The 27260-nt window shown below is 41.3% G+C and overlaps 1 protein-coding gene across 1 annotated transcript in view; it reads left to right on the forward strand.

The window, feature by feature from the left end:
- Positions 1–27260, forward strand: part of grin2ab (glutamate receptor, ionotropic, N-methyl D-aspartate 2A, b) — a 106407-nt gene that overhangs the window by 24027 nt on the left and 55120 nt on the right. The window contains exons 3-4 of the mRNA XM_073470264.1: positions 4693–4917; positions 5019–5177. Of these exons, the coding sequence (XP_073326365.1) occupies positions 4693–4917; positions 5019–5177 (384 nt within the window). The remainder of the gene's footprint in view (positions 1–4692; positions 4918–5018; positions 5178–27260) is intronic.

The raw sequence follows: 27260 nt of genomic DNA on the forward strand, positions 1-27260 counted from the left end.
TGGCAGCTGCTGCACAGACAGCTGTTATCTCACGTAATGCCACGGACATAAGTTTGTAGGTTAAATGTTAATGTGAAGTTTGACTTTTTCTTTTGTTTATTATGAAATAGATTTAGGAGCGATGCCTTGTTTTGTCTTCACTAAGCATCTTCTACAACACGTTTTGATAAATTGAATAGTTTGTATAAAAATACGATTTAATTTCAGCTGATATGAGCTCGGCACTCCAGTTGCGTTTATTGCTGACCATTGTTTTGTTACCTCGACACGGAGGTTATGTTTGAAGTCCGTTTGTTTGTTTGTTGGTTGGTTTGTCAGCAGCATCACACAAAAACTACTGAACAGATTTCCATGAAACTTGGATGGAGGATGGGTCTCGGCCCAGAATAGACCCGATTAACTTTGTGTGCAGATCCAGATAAAGGGACAGATCGTGGAATTTTTCCTTACTTTCTTTAATATTGCAAGATAGGATGTTTTTCAACATTTTTGTTAGTTTCTCAGGGAATAATGCATGGATCTTGATAAAAAAAATCAGGCGTATTTAAGTGTCTGCTATCAATTATTAGGCTTGAGTGGATTAAAAGGGACTTGGCCGAGGTGTGTGCTCTACGGAGTGCAATTTGTTGATTGTAGCTTTGTTTTGTCATGGTGCCACCAACATCAAACATCTTAAAGTATGATTTAATGTTCAGCTCTCACATTGCACCCCTCAATTTTATACAGAGATCATTAGTGGGAAAATAGCGGATGATTAGTGTGGAAAATGAAATAAAATAGGAATACAAATGAGATAAAATGTCATGCAAAACAACAGTATTGGACACAGCAGTATCAAATTAGTCAGAGGTGGCGGTCGGATATTAATAGACTTTTTGGAAACAAACATAAGGGGCTTTGTATGATAGATGTTTCGATTGTAGCCTTGAAGTGATACTCCATCCAAATAGATTTGTGGATTTCGCCACATCTTGGCAAAAATGAGTGACAGGAACATGATTAGTGGAAAATTAGGTTGTGCTGCGGAAGTTTGAGAGTTTTCAGTGGACGTTTTGATACTTTATTGTGTTCACCGTTGAAATCCATTAAAAAACTCACTGAATATTTGTTTTGTTCACAGCGACACATCTCAAGCCCACAAACGTTGAGCTATTTAAAAGACACGTTTTTGGACGGAGTATCACTTTAAGATCTTTTGGGGAAACAAGGCCCACGTAACCTGGAGGCTAATTTGTGTTGTCATCTAGAGACATTATGTAGAGCTGCTTCATTGGCGATGAATGAAAGAATGAAATTGTGGCCTGATAGATTTGAGCAATTACACCCACATGAGCTTCATTTAATAGGAGTTAGGGCTAACATTGTTGAACCAAAAAATGTGCTTATATCCGAGGAGAATGACTCTGGGTTGCGTTACAGTGTGCACAAAGACGTCCTCTGATTCACTGTCACTGAAGCAGCTTGAGGGCCTCTGAACGCCTGCTCTCATTCGAACACCGGGTGTGTTGTTGCGAGCTTTGACAGAGACATCATTTTCACAAATCTAAGAAAATAAAAACATTTCTGGACAAGACTAATTTGCCGCTGAGAGGCAAATTTGTACACTTGAGGACAGATGTTTCAATGGGCACAAACAAAAGCTCCTGTCAGCCCACTGTATTCTAGTAAATCAGCTACTGAATAGTCTCTTACCTTTTTAAAAGACATTTTTACAGCTTCTCCAGTGTTGGGAGGATACTAGAGAATCGTGCTGCTGAATACTGTTACATTATTAAAATCTTGCATTTTTCAGTTTCTTGGAAATATTAGCATAAATGCTAACACAGTGGGAAACAGCTACTCCCCCATGACATCTCCTTTGGAAGCTAATCACTGGAGTCAGCGGATGTGATTTTAAGCACAAATGCAAATCCTGAAAGACAGCGAGAACACTCAGTGACCCAAAGTTTTCCAGCTACATTGACCATTTTGGAAGCTGTGGCACAGCACACTCCGGATCCTAGTTATGTTAGCTGTGATGCTAACTCCAGGGAAAGTTAGTGTAATCTTGTCCCATTGGTTGGAGCTGACGCTAATTCCCTGGGACAGGAGTGTAGTGGTGTGTGATTTAGCGGCGTATGCTAAGTGCTGCTGGAGCTGCAGGCTAGTCTGTGGGCACCAGGGCAGAGAGAGCAAGCTGGGAAAGTACTGACTTGACTAACTGGCCTGATTAGACCGGGTGTGAGATGACATGGATCAGATACACACACTAACCCAGCCGGAAAGACAGATTGGCAGAATTAGAGGAAGAGAGTAAAAAATTTGAATCACATTAAGAAAAAATGAGTGGATAAAGATGATTAACAGACGTGGATGCTTAGTTAGAAAAACCAGGAGATTGGAAGATGAAGAGATGTGGAGACAGTAGGTTAATTTTGTGGACGTGATGTTTCCTCCTGGGGTGTTTTTCAGCTCTGCTGGACTGTGGTGGTGTAAAAAATTGGCCGAGATGCAACGTAGCATTCCCATCATGGTTTCATTAGCTCTCATTCAGCCCGAGGCGTTTCACACTGCATTTCCTCTACTCATCTGCTTCTCTTAGATCTGCTCACATTACAGGAAAAAGGTAACACAGACTAAGCTGAACCAGGAACAGGAGCCTAAATTCCTCTATATTAGACTAGAACCTGGTTGGGATATAGAGTTGAAATAAATGTTATTTCTCATCTCAGTGAATGTTATTGATTGATTCAGACATTTGTTTGCCTTCAGCGATTTGGAATGTTTTCCCTCATATCCCCATGACTGGGGTAAAATCAGATTACATTTATTTCAGGGTTATTTTATCCATTAATAGCTGGCACTTTACTTTGAACATTGCCTACAGGCATAGATAATGTTCAAATAAAGGCAGACAGTGGAAGAGAAATTTGGGGCATCTCATGAAGCCCGATTAGCGGTTTAGCAAAAATAAAGTTAGGTTTACCCCTGGTCTCCTAATGGTCGCCCACTCTGAAACTGAAATTAAGTGATTTTTGAATAGTGGAGGACAGAAAGAGGGCAGTAAACTCTCAGCCTCAGTTTGTGCCTATCGTGATCATATCATAATCTCTGCTTTTGCACTCGAGACTCGCACTAATAATTAGATTCGAGTCACATATCTGAGTCCCACTTTTTTTTTTATCAAAGACAAACACAAACCAGCTTTTGAGAAACCCACTGGGTCGTTTTACAGCACTCGCAGCATTTTTAAAGACATGTTCAGCATACATAAGACTCTTAGTGTCCGTATCCAGTATCAGTATCCACGACACAAATAAAGACCGCAAGAAGTTGAAATTCTTGCTGGTGCTGTAGGACATAAGGAATATATGAACATGTTATCATCATAGTAGTGAAGGTATTTTAGATAAATGAAAGTTTTTGCAACAAATTAAGTTTCATCTTGTTACCTTTCCTCATACCTAATACAATACTCTCTTCCTATCCATTATGCATTTACTTGTAGTATTCAGGACATGAACCACATTAGTTGTTCTCAACCCTCCTTATGCCTGCTGGGTAAACACATGTGGTGGGATTAGAAAGTTCTGAGACAGGAGAGCTCCTTTTAAACACCCTGAAGCTGTTTTTTTCCAGGATTTTTCTTTTGATAAGATTTAAGCTTTATATGAAGAATGTATCAGTGTTTTTTGTACCTTGTTTATAACCACCTGACTCCCCTGAGTACATGGTAAGAGGTGAATGGCTGCATTTATTAAGCCCTTTTATCCAAAGAGCTTTACAATGTGCTTAACCTTCACCCATTCACACACAGATGGCAGCAAGCTTCTTCCTGTTCTGACCTTTAGGAGCAATTTGAGGTTCAGCGTCTTGCTCAAGAACACTTTGACACGTGGACATGAGAGGAAATGTTCGGTCCCCACCGTACCACCAATCCTGTTATTACTGTTCGACTTGCTCTACCTCTTGAGCCACAGCCAACTAATATGCAGTATGTCTCACCTGCACCTGTGACGGGCTGCTGACGGCAGCCCAAAAGTTTTAAAGGGAACAAAATCTTGTAACATAAATTCAGGATTGAGATTGCTTTGTTTCATGAGACAAACTGTCACAGTTTCTTCACAAGACGGTCCTTTGGGGTCAGGGATCCGGAGGATATTGGCCCCTAGCTGTAATCTGATTGGCAGCTGAAGTGCCCCTGTTGGACAAATCTCATAGTTTGGTTGATTTCACCCACGAAATCCCCTTCAAACGCGTCCTCTGCCTTGAAAATACTGCACTGCACCTACACCACACACCCTGGAAGGGACAGAAATATCTTTAAGATCTGCAACCATAAAATCTTTTTTTATTAGATGAGAAATATGAACATTGCTTGTGTCTGAGTTCTCAAATCTGGTGGGAGGGCCTTTAGAGATTATCTTGTCCTTGGCAAGTGCAAGACTATCAGCGGTACATACAGGATGTGTATATTAAACAGAAATGTACAACACAAGTAAAGGGAAATTGCTTAATTAATCTCTTTGTGTTATGTTCATAGACTATAATAATATGTGACAATATATATATATATATGGACAGTATACATCTATACATTATAATATATGGAAAGTTGTTTTTATATTTAGGTATTTAGGTATATTGTATCGTAGTTAAAGGGCTACTTCTCTTCTTTTAGTTCATTATTGTTTGTTTTGTGTGTGTTTTCAGGGTATGATGGGTGTAGTGGGCTGGATGTTGCTCCTACTCTCCCAGATGATGGTGCCTGTGGCGTCCCAGAAGCCTCCAGGGCTCAGTGTGGGTGTGGTCATGGGCCAGACGCGCCATCTTTCCGATCAGCAGCTCCGTCCACCTCGGCGCCCCGATGATGCCCTTGACGTCTCTGTGGTAATATTGAGAATGAACCAGACTGACCCAAAGTCTGTGATTACACAGGTGAGAAATGCTGAGCATGTCACCGATATTACACACACACTATCTATCATGCACACACAGAATCTTGTTTGACACCTGAGTTTGTTTCACTGTGTCCCAAGGTGTGTGAGCTCCTGTCACGCACTCGTCTCCACGGCATCGTGTTTGCCGATGGTACCGATCAGGAGGCCATTGCCCAGATCCTTGACTTCCTCTCCGTTCAGACGCAACTTCCAGTCCTGGGAGTCCATGGAGGCTCCTCTATGATTATGGCTGACAAGGTGAGTGACACACAAGCACAGTCACAGACGCACACAAAACATGCTCCTGCTTCTTTGGATACCCACTGTTTGTGTTTTAAAGATTAGGCAGCTGTAATCCCGTCTCTCAGTCCCCTTTAAATGTTAGGAGAATGTAAACTACACTTGATGTCCTGGCACGTTAGCGTTATTTAGGTCAGACTTTCATTGACAGACTTGGGATTTAGAGAGTAATTCCACCTGAAAGAGGCTACGAACCACGAGGCTACAGCATAAAAAATGACTCCATAAACCACAAAAAAATAAATATATTTTTTGAGTTCCCATTTTTAGAGGTACTTTGTCCTCAGATGGTGTGAATATAAAATAAAGTTAAACCACAGCTTTTGATGAATGTTACATTTTGCTTCCTTTAAGCTCTTTTAAAATGGATTTCTAATGTATGTTTCCAGGTTGTTTGTGTTGAGAATGTTACATGGTACACTTACGTCATATATAAACTGTGAGGGGATGTTGTAGTCAGCATGTTGTGGATTAGAAAATGACACAACATGAGGTTTTCGAAGCTTCTTTGTGGTATCACGGCTGCTCTGTCAGCTTATGTTTTCTTTAAATATAGAGTAGAAACACTGCCAACACTCTGGATTGATGGCTAGTATCTCCCGAAGCTATTTTATGTTAATTACCCCTTTTTTAAAGGTTGCATAAGTTCACATTTAAAAGTGCAGTATTCATAAGGTCAGTAAAAGTCTTTGCATAGAGCATGCAGCATTCTCTGGTACATGTTTTTTATTTTAGATGATCAAGCATTGTTTAAATATGTAATAACGTATTTTTCGGACTAAAACTGGGCTATGCAAAGAGAGAAAAAGGAGAAGAACTGCCAGGCTGTATGTATCACGTCTTCTGCTCAGTAGGATGCCAGAAAAAATTGATTTCCAGGCCCTCAAAGAAAAAGGAGAAAATATCCTTTAAGATTGGATTTTTGTTTTATTTTGGTGTGATGCTCCGTGCAAAGTTTGGGATGTACATCTCTTTCTTAGCTGAATTCTCTCTCTGGTACTGACTCTGTAGACCTCGCCGGCTGACAGACAGACTGAAGAAGCTTTGATAAAAACACAACAGGTTCTTTAGCTTTTAAATCTCTCAGGGCACAGCAGCCAAAACACAGGAACCAATAACTGCAGCACATACTGCCTTTTGAAGTACTAGTTGATGGGGGATGTGGTATATATGTGTGTGTGTGTTTGTGTGATGAAAGACAAGAAAGGTAAGGTAAGGGAGAGAGTGAGAGTTGTCTTGAAGGTGAGGGGAGAGAGGTTGCATCATGAAGGTCACTGGCTTGTACCTCCCACTGAGTGTATAATGACCGGGGAAATACATAAATTGTATTTTTCCCACCCTCAATCGCTGCCGCTGATGTGCCATTAAACGGGGTACTTAACCCCCGACCGCTCTAATTGATCTGCTCAGTGGTCAAAAGTACAAGAGTGGCAGCAACCAGGTGTGAACATGAGTGTGTGTTAGCCTGTAACTAACCAGCCCCCCACAACTGCTCCTGCAGGCCTTTTCTGTAAATTAAAAAGTCCTCCCAGCCGCTTTATATTAAGGTGAACGGCAGCCCACCGACAAGCGGGTACAGAAGCTCAGAGAGTCTTCAAATTGCTGAAAAAACATTGTAGGTAGATTGGTGTTTTTCTTGGAAGTTGTGTGTGGTCGTGGTAGTCCTCATTTATCTGCACCTGCCAGAAGGACGTAGTTAAAATATGTGGGGGAAAGGTGTGGGAGGACATTGTATTTGAATAATTGATTTTTCTTGCTGTCAGGATTAGGACTGCAACTAAGGATTGTTTTCATTACCTGTTGATTATTTTGGGATTAATCAACTTCTTCTTTTTTTTTTTGTCCACAAAACTGCTCAGAGCAGATAATATATGGGAATGAGCAGCAGGGAACACATTTATTTTTCTTAGCAGCAACAGTGAGACACAATTTAAAACTGCCTAAAACTGCACAGGCTGCATTATACACTGTTAGTGAGAGGCACAGTGGGCTTAAACTCTGCCCAGTCTAATAATTAAATAAAGAAACTGTTTCGTATCCACACATGTTTTGGAAATGTCCAAGGGACACAAACATTCTCACAAAGTTCTCACCTTGATTGGAGATGATTTGGAGTTATCACTGTGTATTATCAGCTACGGTGGACTGCAAAAACAAACTAACATGATTAATTGCATTGTTTAGCATACAGCGCAAAAATAGGCTAAAATTATGAATGAATACAATGATAATGCACCCTACAGTACATGACATTATTAAGGGATTTATCAAGATGTGGCTTACACCCAGTGGACCCCTCTGGGCTGGACTTCCTTCTGTTTAACTAATACTCATACAATGGCAATTTGTGGGGTATGTGAGTGTGTGTTTGCTTTGTTAACTGGCAAGAGTACACACATTCTCTAATCAGATACTTGTGTAAGAACAAGAGTCAGAGGCACTGATTCAACTTCTTTGCTCAAGTAAAAGTAAAAAGTTTACCTCTGAAGGACGTTTCTACCGACCATTTCTGTGCAAGTCAACTGAATCTATTAAGATACTGCACATTCATCATTATACACTGTTACTGAGAGGCACAGTGGGCTTAAACTCTGCCTAGTCATATTAATATAATACAAAGACTATTAAACTCGAAGATAGAATTAGTAGGTTTTATCTGAGCTGCTCTTAAAGGCTACAGAAAGATAGTTCATTCCCAGGACGTCAAATACCAACATTTTGAGTTGACGTAAGTAAATAAGTGTCCCGAGCAGCAAAAAATTAAGAAAATAAGAAAATCCAGGCAGATGGCTGCGGGGTGTCTGCACATAAGATACACTAACACGCCTTTTCTCCCCATTCTAGTCTCCCTCTCAGTCTGTCTTGTCATTTATGTGGTTTCGTCTTGCTACATTTGGTTTAGGTTGAAATCAGTCTTGTGATGTTGGGAAGGCGACTTGGAATGACAAAAAATAAAATTAATGGCTAACTCTGCACAAATGCATTAAAACCAAAGTAATGAGCCTCTTTTGAAAAATGTAGAGGAGTAGAAATTACAGATGTTTGTGTTAAAATGTAGGAAATAAAAGTAAAAAGAAAAATAATACTCCAGTGGAGTAACAAAGTATTTAGCTGTTGTGGTCCAGAACTGAATAAGCATGGGCTCTATGTTTTTCATGAATAAGCAGTCCACAAGAAAACTTGGTCACCCAGCCTCATTAATAAAACAAGAAAGGCAATTATTTCTCTATTGACTGACAAAGCCATTAATCAATACATCGTTTCAGTATCATTTGTAATGATGGGCTGTGGCATGGTCCCATCTTGCCTGGTGACAAGTCTATTCCAGAGGTGATGAGGACTCTCAGCGAGGTTGACACATGTTTTGCACACTGTGTGGGGTGATCTCATCACACTAACCCTCTTCTGACTGTGTCCTCAGCTATATGAGCTCCTCTCATGGTTTCAGAATATGGTACACATATAAATGGTAACGCTTTGAACAGTTCGAAAAAAAAGACCAACCCCTGCAAACATATTTTTGCAATAAAAAAAAAAACAATCTGGCTGCATGTAATATGTCTTGGCTGTGCGTCTGTTGCTTTCATACCTGCTGTCAGTGGTGTAGTGGTAATCTGGAGGATTGAAAGAAATCCCGGTGGGCTGGTAACAATTCAGCCTGATTACTGTGGGCTAACAAACAATATTGCGCTTTCTGCAGCCTGAGCAGACAGAGCCCTGCACTCCGTCTCCACACACACACACATGTTCAGTTAACGGTGCAATCAAGTCTATAGTACAGGAGTGAAAAATGAGCGGCTCATCCCCCCGTTACCTCAGTTATCCAGGCTCAGTGCAGTCATAGTCTACACATCATGTTTTAGATGGAGAGCGAAAAACAGAAGGAAGGAGACGGTGCCAAGAAAATATAGAAAAAAACTTCAGCAGGCAGGCAAGTGCCTTAAAATAATGGATATACGTGGAGGTGGGCAGTGAAAGTGTGAAATAGTTGGTGTTAAAGCAGTGTTAAGCTGCCAAAATGCTAACTTAACTGTCATGATTATGTCACATTTCAAATAAAGGCTTTCTCCAGTTGTCATTTTTATCAGTAGCTGGCCGCCTAGCCCATCACACTCTATCACATAAACAGGAGCCGGCATTGCAGGCATCCCTGAAAACTGTGATAAACAAGATTGTGCAGACTAGTAACTTGCTGCAACGACCGCTCGTGTTTTCAAAAGGACAGTTTTTATTTTTCAGGATTTCCTGGAGTTTACACACACTGTGACTTCTGAGCTCAGCTACTCTTTGCTTTTCCCAGAAACTAGAATATTTTTTGCTGCTTTTCAGTTGGGGATAAATTTGTTCACTTCAAGTCAAACGCAGTTTTGCTTGTTTGGTTCCAATTACCAGGACAGGACTCGGCCTCACTGTTGCCCTAGTCAATATTTTGCTTCGGGGTCCACTTTCTAATCATTTCTCCACTTCATTGACACCACCAATATCTGTGGTCTTGTAATATTAACAAAAAGAAAGTATAATGACGGTATATATTTGCAATTAATATACACCTAAGAAAAAGCGTCATGCCCAGGAGATCTTTTAGCAGTTGCCTCACAATACAAACCCTCCGTATCACCACTTTACATGATTTGTGCACACCATCATTTATCTCCTGGGCTGAAATTAAGTCCCACTCAGCCGTTGCCCGCTGTGGACCAAACTGCAGTTGACCCCCACATAAACAGCTTTCACAGATGTTTAGCATGACCAGTCTTGGGGAAAAACGACCTTCTTTGAACTATGTGTGCAAATGTACAAATACTCACACACACATTCACATATAGTAATTGTGTGAGGAATATGATAATAAATCAATGTACGAATAAAATAAATAAGTATATAAATAAAGGCGTACGTGCAAAACTGAGCTTTGTTGATTGTTTGCGCTTTAAAATGAAACATTGATCTGCTGACCAGAGACGAACCCTGGAAACCTTGCTGACAGTAATATTGTTTTTGCATTCCAGTGTTTGTTTTTGCCTACACTGTACTTCTCCCTGTGCCTCTGCCAGAACCGGCAATGTTCAAAATAGGTTCCACCCCAATTGGATCAGCCCTAACAAATGGAACAATCATCCATTTTTGTTTGCCAAACCCATTTCTTTTCCTAAATGAAAACAAACAGATCAATGTCAGAACAGGTCCAACCATTCTCCCTCTCTCCCTCTCCCTCCCTGCCTCCTCATCATCCCTCTACAATGCATGTCAGCGCTGAACAGTCAGGCATAATCGACGGGAAGTTGGATGATGTGCTGTGAAAAGGGAGACACGTTTAGGGAACACGAAATTGATGGGGAGAAAGGGCATGTGAAAGCCCGGGAGAGGAACAGGATTAGTTTGGAATGTTGTACTTCCATTACGGAGGGACCGCTGTGGGAAATAAGAAATGCTGTTGGCTTTACCTCACCCCCATATGTGCTCACTCATTCTCCGCCAACCTTGTTCGTCTCTTCTTTTGACTTCCCACTCGGTGTGTGGGGGATAGAGGGTGGGGGTTGGGGGTCACGGTGCGTAAGCATAAGAACACGAACATGCTGAAATGGAAGGTTGTGAATTAAACATGCATGTTCTTTCTGCTGTGCCGTACCACTGTGGTGGGATGCTACCCTTCTGTGGCGTCTGCGTATTTGCATGCGTGCATGTGTGTGTACGTGTGTGCGTGTGTGTGTTTCCCAGCCTGGGATGTCCCATATCAGTAGGGGCCATTTGCCCAGGTTCTCTGCAGTCACTTTAATATTTAACACCTGCTCCCCACACCTGCTGTCACTTGCTGAAGATACACTGCTGTGTCTTTCACTCACTGAGTCCTCCCCCACTTTCACCTCGAATCTTTTCTCCTGCACTCTAGCTTTTACTTCCTACATGTCTCCCAGTCTCCTCCTGCTATGTGCCTCTGTCTGGTCTCCTTCTCCTCGTTCCATCATTTTCACTGCCAACCCATCATACTTTTCCTTTTATCACTTATTTTTTATTGCAACACCAATATTATTATATGTAATGTTTTCAGGTAGAATAAATTGTTTCTCATAACTTAAACTGCTTAAAAAGGGACCAGGCTTTAAGAGTTTAAGGAAGTATTATTTCAGGCCAAATCATGATCTTTTTCTAAACCTAACCATGTAGTTTTGGTGCCTTTATTCTGAAACTCTATCTGTATGTCGCATTTTTGTCCAAAGAATGTGACCATGTTGTTTTCACAGATAGACCAGGACAAATGCAACACTTAAAAGGTGGCTGGTGGCTCTGTTACACAGTTTGCAGTGATACATTAGTTGAACAAATCACAGACACTACAACAGGTTGCTGATTAGATTTTGAATGTCTAACCCAAGGCCACATAGCTTTTTTTTTTTCGGGCAGAAAAGTGCTGGTGGTGTGCTCAGGTGCGCTGGGAAGAAGCGCTTGTACAATTGTGCATTTTTTCTCTATGACAACAATATCTTGACAACCACCGCTGTATGATCGACACTGCCCCTTTGCTGTTTATTAATTTGACATTAGCACATCAGAGCAAGGAGGATGTGGGTGCATGACATGATCTGTAGCAGACAAAAATATGGTGAACATTATCACCGAGCCCCAGAAAAAGAAAAAGAGCGACGGTGACGTCGCAAGCACCTTTTTTGAAAAGTTGAGAGATTTTAAACCTGAAGCACTTGAAGCAGCTGGCGAGGCGGTGCGCTCACTGCACACACTCGCTCCTCAATGGGAATTGAAAAGAGCTGGAAACAAGGAAACAACAAGCCTAGCTTTGTCCAGAGATTCTACTCATATATTTTTGTATGGATTAAACAATTTTGTTAAATAAACAGGGCAAATGTACTTTATATGTAATGTTTTCAAGTAGAATCAATATTTTTTTCCGTAGCTTAAGCTACTTAAGAAGGGATCAGGCACAGTTTAAGGAAGTATTATTTTAGGCCAAATCATGATCTTTTCCTAAACCTAACCAGGTAGTTTTGGTGCCTTTATTTTGAAAGTCTAACTGTATGTTGCGTGTTTGTTATTGATAATTTGTCCAAGGAATTAGACCGTGTTGTTTTTCACGGATAGACAAGGCCAAATGCAACATCGACACGGTGGCTGGCGGGTCTATTACACGGTTTGCCAGATACATGGGTTGAACAAATTACAGACAATACAACAGGGTGCTGATTACATTTTGAATGTCTAACCCAGGTACCCCTACACCCCTATTCTTACCCAATGGGGAGGTAATGCAGGCAAGGGAACCTTTTCTATTTCCCATCTAACATGCCTAAAAGAGCCTATGATTCTGTGGGGGCAGAGTGAACAACCTGGGTCAGGTAGCGGTCCCATTTGAAGTCTAAGTCTCAGTGTTAGTTATGCTCTAAATTTTACATTTACATACCGATGATTTGAGTTCCAGGCAGCAGTAACATTATACTATCCTGTCATTTCCTTTTTGCCTGTCAGTCTTTGTGTGTTTTCCCGCTCTTGCACCACAGTTGTTATTCTCAGGTGGCTCGGGTTGTGAGAGGAACAGCCAGCTGTGTTGGAAGGCTTTGGGAAATCTTCCGAGCCTTGAACCCCTGTGAAGTAAGATTGGATGACGGGTTTGTGTGTCTGTTTGAGAGAGAAAGAAAGACAAAAGACGGAGGGGAGCTGGGTTGATACGGTTACTATGGTGACTAAACCAGACTACAGCATTTAGTTCTGATCAGCCTGCTCCTAATGTTCTCTGGCTGTGTTTACACAATAGGTATTGCTGCCCAGTTTTTTTCAAAATTGGCCGGGCACCATGCTGAACACAACTGGCTGTCGATGTGAAAGCCAGTGAGGGATCAAGTCCTTGTCACTGCACTAGCAACTCCCAACTACAACACACTAAGATGGCTAATGTTGAAATGCTGTTTATGTGTTCTTTGCAACTGAATATTTTCTGCTTCTGTTGTCCGACAGTTGATCGTGCACAAAATAGTGGTAGCAATTGATTGCCGGTCAGTTAACCAGGCACTAATGAGCTGCTGCAGCAGCACGTGTGCTGAAATGTGAACCAAATCAAATATCAGATATCATGGAAATCCTTTATGATTGTGGAGTCATCTTGCATAATCAACATTAATACGATTTAAATTAATAGTTCAGTATTTGGGTGAAAAGCTTATTGGTTTTGTGGTGGATGAATTAGATGAGATAGCACTGTCATATCTGTCCATAACTGCCACACAGCCCATGACTAGGGAAACATTGTTTTATTAAAGCTCTGCTGTCCCCGTCTATTCTAAAACACACAGTTTTTAACTGTAGACTCTGGGGAGGAGTTTTTAAAAATCCAAGCCTACTGAAATTTAATAAAAACGCAGGCAAGGTCACACAGAGAGCCAAATTATACACCGTCCCTTAGAAAAAATAGAATAAAATGTAATTTATATAAATAATGTAATTCATACGTAGACAGTGCCAATAATCTCTAGCATTTAACTGTTTCAAGCATCAACCGTACTGAATATCTACAATGCAGAAGCTATGTTAACATTCCTGCATTGTTTGTAACTAGTTATGTAGCATTGTACATTTTTTATTGCACAGTTTGCACTGCCACTCTTACCTGCCTCATCCATGTGCCTTTATTTATTATATATAGATAGATAGAGGATGCTACCCCCTGATATTTATCTTGTTTGTTTCTTTGGCTTATTGTTTTGTTTTTACCTTTTTTTTTTTTACTGGTTTTTATCTTGTTTTCTATTGTTTATGTCTTGTTTTCTATTGTTGTTGGTCTTGTTTGTCTTAAGCTTAAAATATCTTATCTTATATTTTGTCCCATTCTCATGTTCAGAATATATATTCAGTCTCTTCCACATGTGAGCAAAACAATGTGATATCATACAAACAAGTTTTAATTTGCAGTGCCAGTCAGATTTGTAAAATGGGAACATTCAGAAACTAAAGAAAACATGAACAGAACAGAAGCTAATCTAAGCTTTTCTTGTGTTGAGAAAAGTTGTACTTTTGGTTACGACTTGACTGTGACACTGCACAGTGTGGAGGTTACCATCTGGAAGGAAAAACAATCTGTAGCATCACTCCTCATCATGTCTTTCCTGGAGTTTGTTTTCATCTTTGGAGGGCAATTGAAATATTCGCTGTAGTTTTGGCTTTGAGACAGTCACTTCTCATCGTCCCTTTTTAACTCTGAGTGCTTTTCATCTCAGGACGGCGATGTTCACTGTACCTTTGGTTTGGAGACAGTCGCTTTTCTTTTCAGCACACTTTACTGCTTTCCTTTTTCTTGAATTTTCTGTAGATGAAGTTTGCATTTCTATAGGTTCTATATCTTTCTCATTAGCCATGGTCACGAACGTTACTCATTTCAACCTACACAGCTGTTTTACTGTATTAAAGCCTGACTTTTCTGACACTGAACTATACTCATGCCCTTGATAGAAGAAGATATTTAGCTTGCTTTGGTCAGGGGTATTGTTCAGCAGTTATATAAGCTTTGAACCACTTGTCAGATGATTGACAAGACCTCCCAGAAGTTCAATTGTGAGATTTTTGATTCACGTTGAAGTACAAAACATGTTTGTGTCTCTCCTTTGACAAGATAACTGCTCTGAAAACATAAATAGTATCCAGCATTTTAAGTATATGATTGTCTGACTGAATCATATTTCACTGGACTGGACCTCCTGTGAGCGACAAAATGTCATGGAAATACAAATTGAAGCAGAAAGGCAACCAGGGGACATCAGCAAGATAAGAAAAACCCAGTGGGAAATAATAGCTATTGTATTTCTGGCATCTAGGTTTTCATTGTGGTTTTATGGCTCTGAATGCAGAGCCCCGGTAAAGTGCACTTTACTTACATCTTTTAATTTGCTGCAGCCGTCTTTGCTGTTATCGCTGAAGTGGTTTTCATTGTTGTAGTGCTGTAGCGATTACTGCAATGTTGGTGATAAAGGAAAAAATCTTTCCCAAAAGTAGTCACATGTATCTGCACACGCCAACTCGGCCAGCAGTGGGAGATTTGTCGTTTATAAGAAAATCATAGATGTCGACGGAGTGCAAAAATTGCTTTGCATTATATCTGAATGCTGCAGAATGGATCACTGTCTTGGCGGATGAGAGAACAGCAATGCTTCGACTTAAAAAAAAAAAGCTGCTCCAGGCTCCAGACAAAATCACACCACTCTCCTCCTTCTCTGCACATGCCCTGAAGCACATTATCGCTTTTAGGGGAAAGAAATTTGCATCTAATAATGTGGACATCCAGTCTGTAGGTCAACGCAATCCATTAACGTTGTTACCGCTGTGTTGCCTTTTATGAACAAGAGAAATATTTTACCTTCACAAAGAGCCTGTCCATCAGTGCCTGTGTAGCATGATTACTTGTGTGAGAAACTATCAGACCAGGCCAATTTGGACAATGGGTGTATTTACCTGGCTGTCAGTGTAAGCTGGTAATCATGTCCACCTTTGGAGAGTGTGCATTCCTGCTTACCTGGCAAATATGCGGCCACGACTGGTAATGCATGTTTAGCAACCTTTATGCATTAACCAAACAATTGCGTGTTGGGAAAGGGTCAGTTCACACAAGTAGCATCCCCCATTGTGATTTTCTAGCAATTACAATAACATCAGAATACCAATTACATTGCTGACGAAACACAAGCGATGTTAGGTTATTAAAACATGCACAGAATCAAGAACTTTAAGGCCGGGACACACACGAGATCCCCTCCAGACATAAGTCACACATACAGATAGTCCGCCTGGAACAACAATTGTTGTCTGGGGGAAAAAAAGTATAATTTCCACATAAAAATCTCCTCCTGCTACTCCTTCTACCTCATTCAAATTCCAGAATCTATGAATATGTAAATTTTGTCCCTGCCGGACACAAGATGTCTTCTACTTCACTGTAAACTCCATTCTCACAGCGCTGGAGGCTTCAAGTTTCTACATCACACTTGTATAAGTTGCAAATTGGACCAGGATTGACTTCCAAACTAGTTGTGATGTCATGAATTATGCTCGTAGGCCTGCTTCTTAAAGGATAAGTTCACCCAAACATGAAAATTCAGTCATTATCTACTCACCCTCATGCTGATGGAAAGTCTGGTGAAGTTTCGTAGTCCACAAAATATTTCTGGAGTTCGTCCAGTGTAAAAGTCTCCAGAAGCCCTTTTTAAAGCCGAAACATTCTCTGTAGGTGCTAAACTGGCAAGAGACAATGTTTCTGCTTTAACCTATCATTCTGAAGTAAATACTGATTGCACAGTGTAATGGCTGGGGAAAAATGACACCATCCATGTATAGATTGGCTCCCTATAAACCTCACTTTCAGTATGCTATTCTGTCTGCCACTGAGCCCGTAAAACTGAACGACAAATTACGGCACAAAGGAAGCGCGTTGGCCGTTGTACAACCAAAACAGGAAGAGGCTTTGTCTTCCCTGTTTGCTGTCCCCAGGTAACAGTGGAAGAACTGGGATAGCTGTGAAAGCTCAACAATGTAAAAGAAAAAGAAACCCGCTGATGGAGGAGGCAAAGAAAGCAAAGAGGGAGAGTGAGTGGGAGGTCAGACGGGCATTCAATCGATGGAGAGCACCGGTGTCGTGTCAAAGTCTGTTCCCCCAGACGGTTCAAAACGGGCATTCTTTCTACTAGATCCGTATGTAACTAAATGTGCCTACTTATTTATACAACAGTTTGTTTTATTCTTTCTTTTCAAAGCACTGAAATCGACATTTCTGGGTCAATTTGGGATTCTTACGGTTGTTGCATTGGACAGTAGTCAGGCTGTTATTAGTAGCCATGTTGCGGGGGGATTTGAAAAGTTGTCTATGTCTGCTTAAGGTAAAAGTGGCGGCACGTACCTTGTCTGAAGTGGCTGCAAAAGCTTAGCCGTGAAGGTGTAAATAATGTCTTTTTAAATCCATTTGGGATCTCAGTGCAGCTTCACTCAACTTTACATCAGCATGAGGGTGAGTAGATAATGAAAGAATTTTCATTTTTGGATGAACTTTAAAATTAGATTTTCGATGAGCACTGAGAGAAATTACACTTTCTACTGATGAATTAGTCAGCAGCCTTCTGCTGTCAAACGGAAGCTATTGTGGCTAATTAGCTGTGTTGCACCATCTTTTTTTATCTAACCTTCTCTGTTGGAGTATAAACTGCTTCACTGAGGTGGAATTGTTTGTTGTTTGAAGCCTCCCATTGCGACACATAAAAACTCATTCTATGTGTTGGATTCATAATCCACAAACAAAAACTGCCTATAGTATAACTCAGTGTCGTGAGATGGTTTTGTCCAGGCAACTGGCGCAAAGCTACTGTCAGTCACAGCTGATATCCGACAGCTCAGTCTTTATGGCTCTGGCTAGCGGTGCAGCTGCCCGGCCACAACAGCCTAAGACTCTGCTTTACTCCTGCAGTCACGCTGGCTCGTGCAAGTCAGCTTTGACACTGACAACCAGTGGCGTTCGTGGGGGCAGGAATAGGTTGCCCTTTTTCCTCCTGGGTGCAAATTGCCCTTTTCAACCAGCAATCAAAACTTTTCAGGCCTTGCCCTGGCCCTTTCATGGGCCATGACCTTCTCCAGCTCGGTTAAGTTAGAGTTATTCTTTTTTTTTGCCCATGCCCCTAAAACTGCCTGTGCAACACTGCTGACAACATGTTATTAAATGTGAAATAATCCATAAAGTCATCTGCGTGCCTATAGTGGGAAGACATTTTGGCTGTCCGAAATGCCGATGTCAACTCTAGTGCCCTTAGTTCATCGGAGATGGAGGGAGGGAGACGAATGTTATCTCAAAAAAACTCCAGTCCAGTTCTTTCAACCATCCACTGAAGTCTGAATGTGCCACTGGATTTGAACTACATCTGGAGTCACAGATAACAGGAAAAAAAGATGCGTCACCTCTTTGACTTACAGCTTCAAATCAGCAAAATGTTACTGTGAGCGTAGGTAACCCATTCTTGTTATATTTACTGTCACTGTAGAGCCAAACACTTTTAAATGCTAAAGAAAAAATATGACGAGTGCTGTATAACGAGTGCTGTACTGGGTGAGGGACAAACTTAAGTGATGTGGAAGTATTTTAACACCAAAGAGTTTTCATCAGGGTGAAGAGTCTTCGGAGTCGAAACACGTAGGTTTGTCCATGATTAAATAAATAAAAGATTTTTTTCATTATTATCAGAGTGCCACAGTTTCCTCGCCAAGTGCTGTGACTTTTCTTTACGTATTAATAGAAACATGGACTGTTAACATACACTGATCAGCCACAACAGTAAAAGGACGGACAGGTGAAGTGGAAAACATTGATAATCTTGTTACAAGGCAACGTTCTGCTGCTGAGAAAGTATGAAACACTGTTGCAGACCAAGTGTAAAGGAAGGGTGTGGTTAGGATTTCATTGATAGTCCTTATCGGTTCAGTTCTTTATCAATACCTTTATTATTCGAAATATATTTGCTTCATACAGAATGATTTCACTTCAGTGTACTAGTAGCTTGTTTGTAACAGTTTGCTATAAACTGAATTAAAGTGCTGTGCTTGTGTAAAACAATCACGGCACTGTGGAGGAGCTCAGCAAAGGAGAAGCTGCAATAGTGTGATAATAATATATGCCAAAACATATATACCCATCCCTTACAAGTACATCCCCAGTGGCAGCGGACACCCCAGCATACTTTGTGCCCTGCCACACCACTAAAACTACTGTGCAATGACCCAAGGAGAGGAAAGAGCTAAAGATCATCAACCCAGGCCTCCAAATTCACCAGATCCATGGAGGCCCACCTCCCATCCCACATGACTCAAAGGATCTACTGCCATCACCGTGGTTCCAGACACCAGAGGTCCGTGTTAATGCCGAGACGGATCAGTGCCAGGTCAGGTCCAAGGTGAGGCCTCCGTGGGTCCCACAGTGCTCGTTATCACTTCACCTAGTAGTCCTCTGAATGTTGTGGCTGAGCAGAAACTGACTGAACTTAAAGCGCAAAGTAGAAGGAGTTGATACTGAACACTGCCTTTTGATTATCAATGCAATGACACTGAGTGCCCAGGAGGAACCCGAGGATTATTGAATCTTCTGAAACATACCCATCCTGACACTTTCCTGACAATTAGAAGACTTGACTGGGAAGCAAAAGTGAGAGATGTCCACATTCAGTATGAGACAGAGGAGATAATCAGATTCATGATGAAACGCCCTGATTAACTTGCAGATTGATCTGAGCTGCCTTGATGTATCAAACATCAAATTAAACTTCACTGAAGTTAACTTCGGTTCACACATCAAGACAGTTAATATCACTTGAAACCACGTCTGACTTAATTTTATCACTCATTATTTAAGCGTGTTTTGTCCAAACATATCGATTGCGAGGTAAAGCATCATATTTCTGGCTCGAATTTCTCCGGGAAACATTTCTTGACAGTGTAACAGCACTCGTGTATCTGTCTGTTTATGTGTCTCTGCGTTCTGTTTATCTGTCTGTGTTGGCAGTGACTCTCACTTATTGTTGTTTGCTTGTTGGAAACGGCTGCTGGAGATGTCAATCTCTCCTCAGCAGAGCCTCTGCAGCTGTTTAGCATACATCACGGCCTGTGTTGGTGTGTCGCGTTGTCTGTCTGTGCTGTGTGATGGAACAGCAGGATGTCGCTCTCAGCCAACAGGTCCCTCTGTCTCACACACGACCGCAGAGTTACCTTAGCTGGACCTGCTGTCTTTGCACCTGTGTTTGTGTGCAAGGTTATGAGAAAGTGTGTGTGCGTGAGTGTCAGATCTGTCAGCAGTCATCTCTACTCAACCTCAAGCGTGCACACACACACACACGGTACAGCAGTGGTCCCACACAAACCAGGCCTCTATATTATGAAGTCTTCATTTTTTCCCTCCTGCTTTGACAGTTTCCAGCTTTTTCCACTGCATCACTCTCTTATATCCTTTTACTTCTCAGTCATCCTCCGTGTCTTTTGCTTGCCCCCTTTCTTCTCGTCACCTCTTCCCAACCTCATCCCCTTTCCTTTTCTCTCGTCATCCCCCCCTGCTCTCCTCCTTCTCTCACGCCCCAGTTGGGGAGTACAATGAGATGGCAATGGCAGGGCTGTGGCATGTGTGTGTGCGTGCTTGTGTTTGTCTGTGTGATGTCACACTACAGCGGCTCTATAGTAGCTCTCTCTTTTTTAATCCCTGTGCTCACAGACCACACTGCTATTTTAAGATTCTATAAACCTTTTCAAAGAAGCTTCAAGGGGAAAGCTTGTCCATGTACTGTGTACCGAGCATGTGTGTGTCTTTGGGAAGAAAGAGCGAGTGTGTGAGGGAGAGAGTGTTTAGGTATGTTTGCACGCGCGTGTTTATTTTTCTGTCAGACCAGCTGATAACTCTCAGCAGTTATGTGGTTCATGTCAACATTATTATGAGTCACCGAGACGTGATTTTAAAGCCTTTTGTGAAAAAACAAAAATCTGACTGCACTTGTTTGAACTTTATTTATTTAGTTTTCTTCAGAGGTGATTCCCACGTCCGACCTGCAAATTTGCCTTTCTGCCGGGAGGCAACAGTATTAGAATCTCATGGAAAAAGTCAAGTTGAATCCTTCGAAGCATAGCTGATGTCATGTTAATAAAACAGGCAGGATCTCCAGACAATAAACAGACAATAAGCCTGGCAGTAAACCCAGTATATTGCATGCTCATTATTGCCACTGCAATATAATATCTCCCGTCCTGAACTGTCTGATCTCTTGTCTTTCATCATATGTTAATCTCTTTCTGGCGCAGAGGAGCTATTCTGTCTATTCGGTATCACTTGGTCTCCCATTTCTGAGTCGATTGCACCTATTAAACTTGAAAAGCATGAACAGAGAAGCCAGCCCTGGCTCAGTGCCTCCACCTGGACTCCTCGGAGGGAAAGGTGTGAAAAAGGAAAATTTTTCACCTATTTAATGGACTGCCGAGAAACGTCAGGAGACATTCAAGGTCACGATAGGAATATACTTCTCTGACCTCCACTCCAAGACCACTAAAAGCTCATGGGCTCCAACCAGCCCTCTGGCCTCAAAATAGATTGTTAAATGATCTGCTGCTTCTCTCTTAACTGCTTAGTTAATATTGGGGATGATGGCAAATGAATTATTCCTAAAGCAGCAATAATTGAGTCAATTTGTTGGCAGCAGAATAAGCTGTAAAAACAACACTGACATATTGTCACCTGATAAAGTTGTTAGAGCAAATGTGTAAGCAAACAGTCACCTATTTACACACCCGGCAGGCGCAAAACAACATTAGCATTCATTTGGATTCATGTTTGTGACAACCCGGCAAATGTAAGTCCAATATTTACTCTTCTCTTAGCTCTGTTTTGATCTTTCCTATCAACTCCAGAGGGAAACATCTGGCTCTTTAGCTTGCTAGAGCTTCAGCTATGTTCATCACTCCAGGTGCTTCATCTCTCTGAGGTTTGGCGGGCAGGTAGTATAGCAATGGTTAAAGAAAACTGATGTGATGTGTGTGACGCAGTTTGGCTCGATCCTCCACGCAGCTTCATACCCCTCTAGGAGTGTTTCAGAGGCCACGTCCCATTTTGTGCTTCTACCATGAGTGAGTAGGCTACATAGATAAATGGTTTCTTCTTTTGTCTGTTTAAAGTTTGTTTATTGTTAATATTTTTGACTGTTGTTGTGCTGTAGATCCCGGGTCTGCACAGGGTGTTTTATTTTGAAAATTGACCGGATTCACTTTGCCATTTCGGGTTCGATATTTTGCTCAAAGACATTACGACATATGAACAGAAGGAACAGGGGATAGAAACAATCCATACCATTTGTGTTCCTGTTTAAAAAAATCTTTTAATGTCCAGTGTATAGGCTTTAGTGTCATCTAGTGGTGAGGTTGAAGATTGCAACCAACGAAATACCCCTTGCCTCACCCTCCCCTATCAGAATCTGAATCAGAATCAGAAATACTTTATTGATCCCCGAGGGGAAATTGCTTGCGTTACAGCTGCTCCCAGAAATATGCAGAAAAATAAAAACTATATATAAGCAAGAACAACAAAAACAGAACAAAAATACAAGAAATGTACATTCTAGTAGAATATATCCATATATACAGCGTAATAAATGCTGGCAGCTAAAAAAGTGAGAAACGCAAAAGGCCCTCTTGAGAGCCGGTGTTTGGTTTGTCCATTCTGGGCTACTGTAGAAACACGGTGGACTCTGTGGCAGACGACCAGCTTCCTCTTTTATAATACTGGAGTAAATGTACTTGTTTTCTAGCACTTTTGAGCTGAACACAAACACAGGCTGGTGTTAGCTGTTTAAACAAATGACCAGTGCTGTTGTTTTCTGGACTGGACAGTCTCGTGGGTCCTGTTCCACACTAATAAATGTGTCGCGCCCTCCTTCCTCACACTGGCACCAGTGTGTGCCTGACAAGCGTCCCCTACACTTTTATTTCACTGGGAAATTCTGCTGTCCTGAGCTGCTTTGAGCTCTTTCTTTCTTTCTTAATAGAGACTGTTTCCTACATGAAATCTCCAACCTGCCTCTTGACATTACCCCTACAAGCCTCCTCAAGGGGTTTCTTGATATTGTCGGCCCAAGTGTCATCTCCACTGTAAATAGCTCCATGGCCACCGGGGCTGTTGCATCCTGTTTCATACAGGCAATAGGCCTCCCTCTAAAAATGATACAATTTTCAGCAGTTTTGGGCCCATTTCCATAACGCTGTTGTTGCTCGCAGCACTGCGTGTCTCAACTGTTTGAATGGTAACAACATACTTGTATATGGAAAGTGGTCTGTTTTCAGGAGTTCAGCTCATTTGAGACAATCTTCCTGACTGTTAGTTCTGACTGTGCTGTTCTTTTCCTCACAGATTTCAGGGCTGCCTTCAGTATGGTAAATCATGCCATTATAATTGACTGTCTAAAGCATCAGGCCAGTGTAAACAGCGCTGCTCAGGCTCAGAATATGTCACAGCTAAGAAACACAACCATTTATGCAGTTTTTCATCTGCCTTGTCTGGGCTTTCTCTCACAGGATCCCTCAGGGTTCAATTCCAAATAAATTTCTCGTCTGCATTAGTTTGCTGCATCACTGAGTTATATTATTGAGACTTACATTTCCTTTCACTGTTACCCAGCGGTTTGTCCTCCTAAAGCCCATTGATCTGTGCAATTAAAAAACAGTCTTTATGACAGTATGTAAATGTTTTTTTCCAGGAGATTAAGAGCGAAGCTCAAGGTTTCTGAACCCCCTGTGTCTACCTCAGTTCTTCGTCTAAAAATAACTTGGCCATGCAGCCAGCTGAAATCTGTAACTTTTCACATATCAAGAGAGAAGTGAAACAATGTTTGAACTAGAAAGACAGTTGAATTGTTATGGACGGTTCTGTGGAAGGCTTTTATTTAATCAGCCATTGTGAAACCTGGGAAATACACCAGCTCTCCACACTCAATTGAACAGCAGAGTTATTCACAGCTAATAAGTTAATTAAAGTCAAATTTTAGAAATCCTAGTGGGGAAATTCGTCCTCTGCATTTGACCGATCCTGACTATTCAGGAGTAGTGGGAAGCCCCTTTGCAGCACTTAACTCCAAACAGAAATAAGTTCAAACCCTGTGAGGTGACACTGCTAACAACCGATCCACCGTGCTGTCTTTTGTACATACATACAGACTAAACGTGATAACAGTATGTTGAAGGATAACATCTTTTTGTTTATAAATAGTTGAGTATTTAAAGTTGTTGCTTTAGCTCAGACCTGATTCTTAGATTTATACAAGCACATTAATGTATTAAAAGATCCCCTCCGGACACGTGTTATGACATACTAGGGATGGCTGATAATGTCGGTGCAACATCAGCTAATAAAGGCTTTAATATTAAATATTGGCCCATAATTAGGACCCCGGCGGATATGACAGGCCAATAAGATGACGTTTAATTATGCACAAGCGGCACTAACTGCTGACTTTGTAATTTTCTTATTTTGCTCAGTGAATGTGTACATTTTGAAAAGAATGATATGTCTTCATCTGCCAGTAGGCCATCAAGCTCATGATAGGCGTATTATTATTCCAGCGTTTTCCCACAGATGATTCTTGGGCAGTCGGCCCAGGTGCATTAACGCCCCCTCTAAGTATATTTGCCGACCCATTTTAACATTTTATACTTTTTGGTTTTTGCATGTTCACCGTCGTTTACACATCTGGCGCAAGATGTCTCCCACTTGTGCTACTCAAAAGTCCGCTCTCAAATATATGTTCCCTGGAGATTTCAAGTTTTCACATCATATTTCTGTTAGATGCATATCTGGACCATGATTGGCTTCCAAACTGATGTCACAAAACCAAGCTCGTACGAACACGGAGTCTTGACCTCAGGTTTAAGATGAGCAGATGAATGTGAAAACAAACTCTGCTCATACATCATTCTGCCCGGTGAAGGTCAAACGTCACAGTTAGGTGACAATAAGTAAAACACATTTAAGAGTAAAGGGGGGACTCAATTTACAATTTATTGATCCTCTTGATGAAATACGTCAGCACCATTTAACCCATGAAATGTTGTTAGGAGCAGAGGGCTCCTGCAGCACAACATCTACAGCCACATCTCCAGTTCTCAGGCTACTGCATTTAATCTCTTATCCTCCACTGGATTACAGTAACACTGTGCACATATGGACTGGTCTGTCTTCCATGTCCTCCATGCTGCTAGAACAGTACATCGCTGCCAGGCTTACAAATGCATCCACCACATTTCCCTGTTGGCTTCATCTCCAGCATTGCCACTGCACAGATGTGTTGTGTACGGTCTGGCATTGTTTGTCCTTGAGTTTCTGAATGGATTTTCCCTCCTTTGAGACTTCGGTTCCTCCACATTTAGAGCTCTTAGTTCATGTCACATGGGGCCCTTTGATTCTCCAAACCCAAGGAGGAAGCACTTTTGTTGCTGTGCGAAGATTATTGAAATATTTTGTTAAATTAGGACGTACCCTTTTATCTGAATATCAAACCTGATTTAAAGCCCATTTCTGTTTTTAAGAAATTTCTGTTCTTTAGAAATGGGCTTTAATTCGCTGATGTATGAACATATGCGTGCTTGTGTGTGTGAATCTAGTAAGTGCATCTTCTCGGCACCAGCAGAAAACCGGCATAGCCGATTACACACCACTGACACTGACATGGAACAAAGAGCGTAATAGCCTTTCATGTCACAATCTCTTTGACATATGGATTATCTCTTATTTTTAAGTCTCAGTTGTTGATTGTGATGATAATGATAGTGATGTCTAAGATGATAATGCCTATGATGACAGTGACGATGATAACGTTGACAGTGATGAAGACCAGAGAGCCCTTTTTGTCATCCCTGATGTGGGGAAACAGGACGTGATAGTCGATCTCAGCAGCATGGAGGTAGTTTTTTCTGTAATTAGATTTTAAGGATGATTTTTTTTTATGTCTTAATGCAATATTTATATTATATGGAAACATACTAATGAACAGTAAACATAGGTACAGAAAAATAACATCTTCATTAATAATGTAAACAGCTGTTGTATAATTAAAGTTGCTCTCCCGTGAATAACAAAGCTGTTCAGTGCGGTGTTTGTCTGCATGGTCTGATATACATGCAAAATGTTACTAATCATGTTGAATTTCATTTAACTCCAGTGTTAGTTTTTGAATATATTTTTTAACAGATTCGTTCTTGTGTTTACATGTGCTCTGTATCGCAGATAAAAACAACATTACCCTGAAGCATCACTGTTCGGAAAATACATTTCCCAAGTAGATTGTTAGACAGTGATCTGGGATTACAAATCAAGATGAACCAAATACCTAATAAACTAGAGGAAGTCATAGTGAATACCAGTTCTTAATACCTTTTGTCAGTCTTGTATGCTTCCAGCAACATCACTGTAGAGGTAACACAGACACTTACTGTCATAAGCCTCTCACACACTAGAAAAAACAAACAGCTAACACCCACTTACATCTGGCTTTTATCTTCAGTGTGGAAGGGTACAGTCGGCATTCACTGCCAGGTCAAATGACTCTGCAGTTCAATCAGGAGAGACTAGTGCATGAAGTAAAGAAAATGTTTATTACAGCAGATGATATGTGATAATGAGTCTTTGGCGCTTAGACTGTACAGGGAGATTTTGTGATTGAAGGGTGTCTGCCCTGAGCAGCAGCAAGAAGAATCCCCCCATTGAGTTCAGACACTGTTGGTGTTGGCGGTTGATGACTCTTCTGAGACAGATGGGCTGATGAAACGTTAAAGCTGATGAAGCCGGGTGAATCTGCAAAGCATGGGCAGTGATGGGGAGATGGAGGTTGTGCGCAGAACAGCAGAAAGATTGAACTACAGGCAGGAGACAATCATATTTAAAAAGACAGCAGCAAGGTGATAGGCTAACAGTGAAGGTGTCAGGCTGTGCTAGTGACCGGAGCAGCTGATATCAATCGACAGCCTCAGATAAGGACAGGCAATTATGAGTGAGCATGAGTGAGAGGACTGAATGAAAGGAGCGTATGAGAAAGAGGACTGAGCATGCGAAAGAGTAGTCTTCCTGTCGGAACTTGAGTTATAGAGCTTTATTAGTCATAGTTGTTTATTGGCTTCAGCTCCAACAGGAGGTGATGGAAGCATGACACGCAGGTGGACAGGCTCATTTTCACCCCTTTCCCAGCTCAATGATATGACGCACATTGAAGATCTAGAAAGATCTGTAAATAGTTTTCCCTCCTTTCAAGCAGTGCAACATCGTTCAGTCAGCTTTCAGTGTGAAAGAGAGACTAAAGTGAGGATATGATAAAGTAACCACCATCAGACAAGTGACACACCAGATTAAAAAACAGGAAGGCAAACTCATCTCCTGGCAAATAGGAAAGGAATCGACCTGATCGCCTATTTTTTAGTGGATTTACCCACTTTTAAAAAAACCTGCAAACCCAGTTCTCAACATTATGATCAGGCCACACATTCCTCGCGGCCGAACTAATC

This window comes from Pagrus major, chromosome 1 (genome assembly GCF_040436345.1).
Source record: "Pagrus major chromosome 1, Pma_NU_1.0".
NCBI classification, from domain to species: Eukaryota; Metazoa; Chordata; class Actinopteri; order Spariformes; family Sparidae; genus Pagrus; species Pagrus major.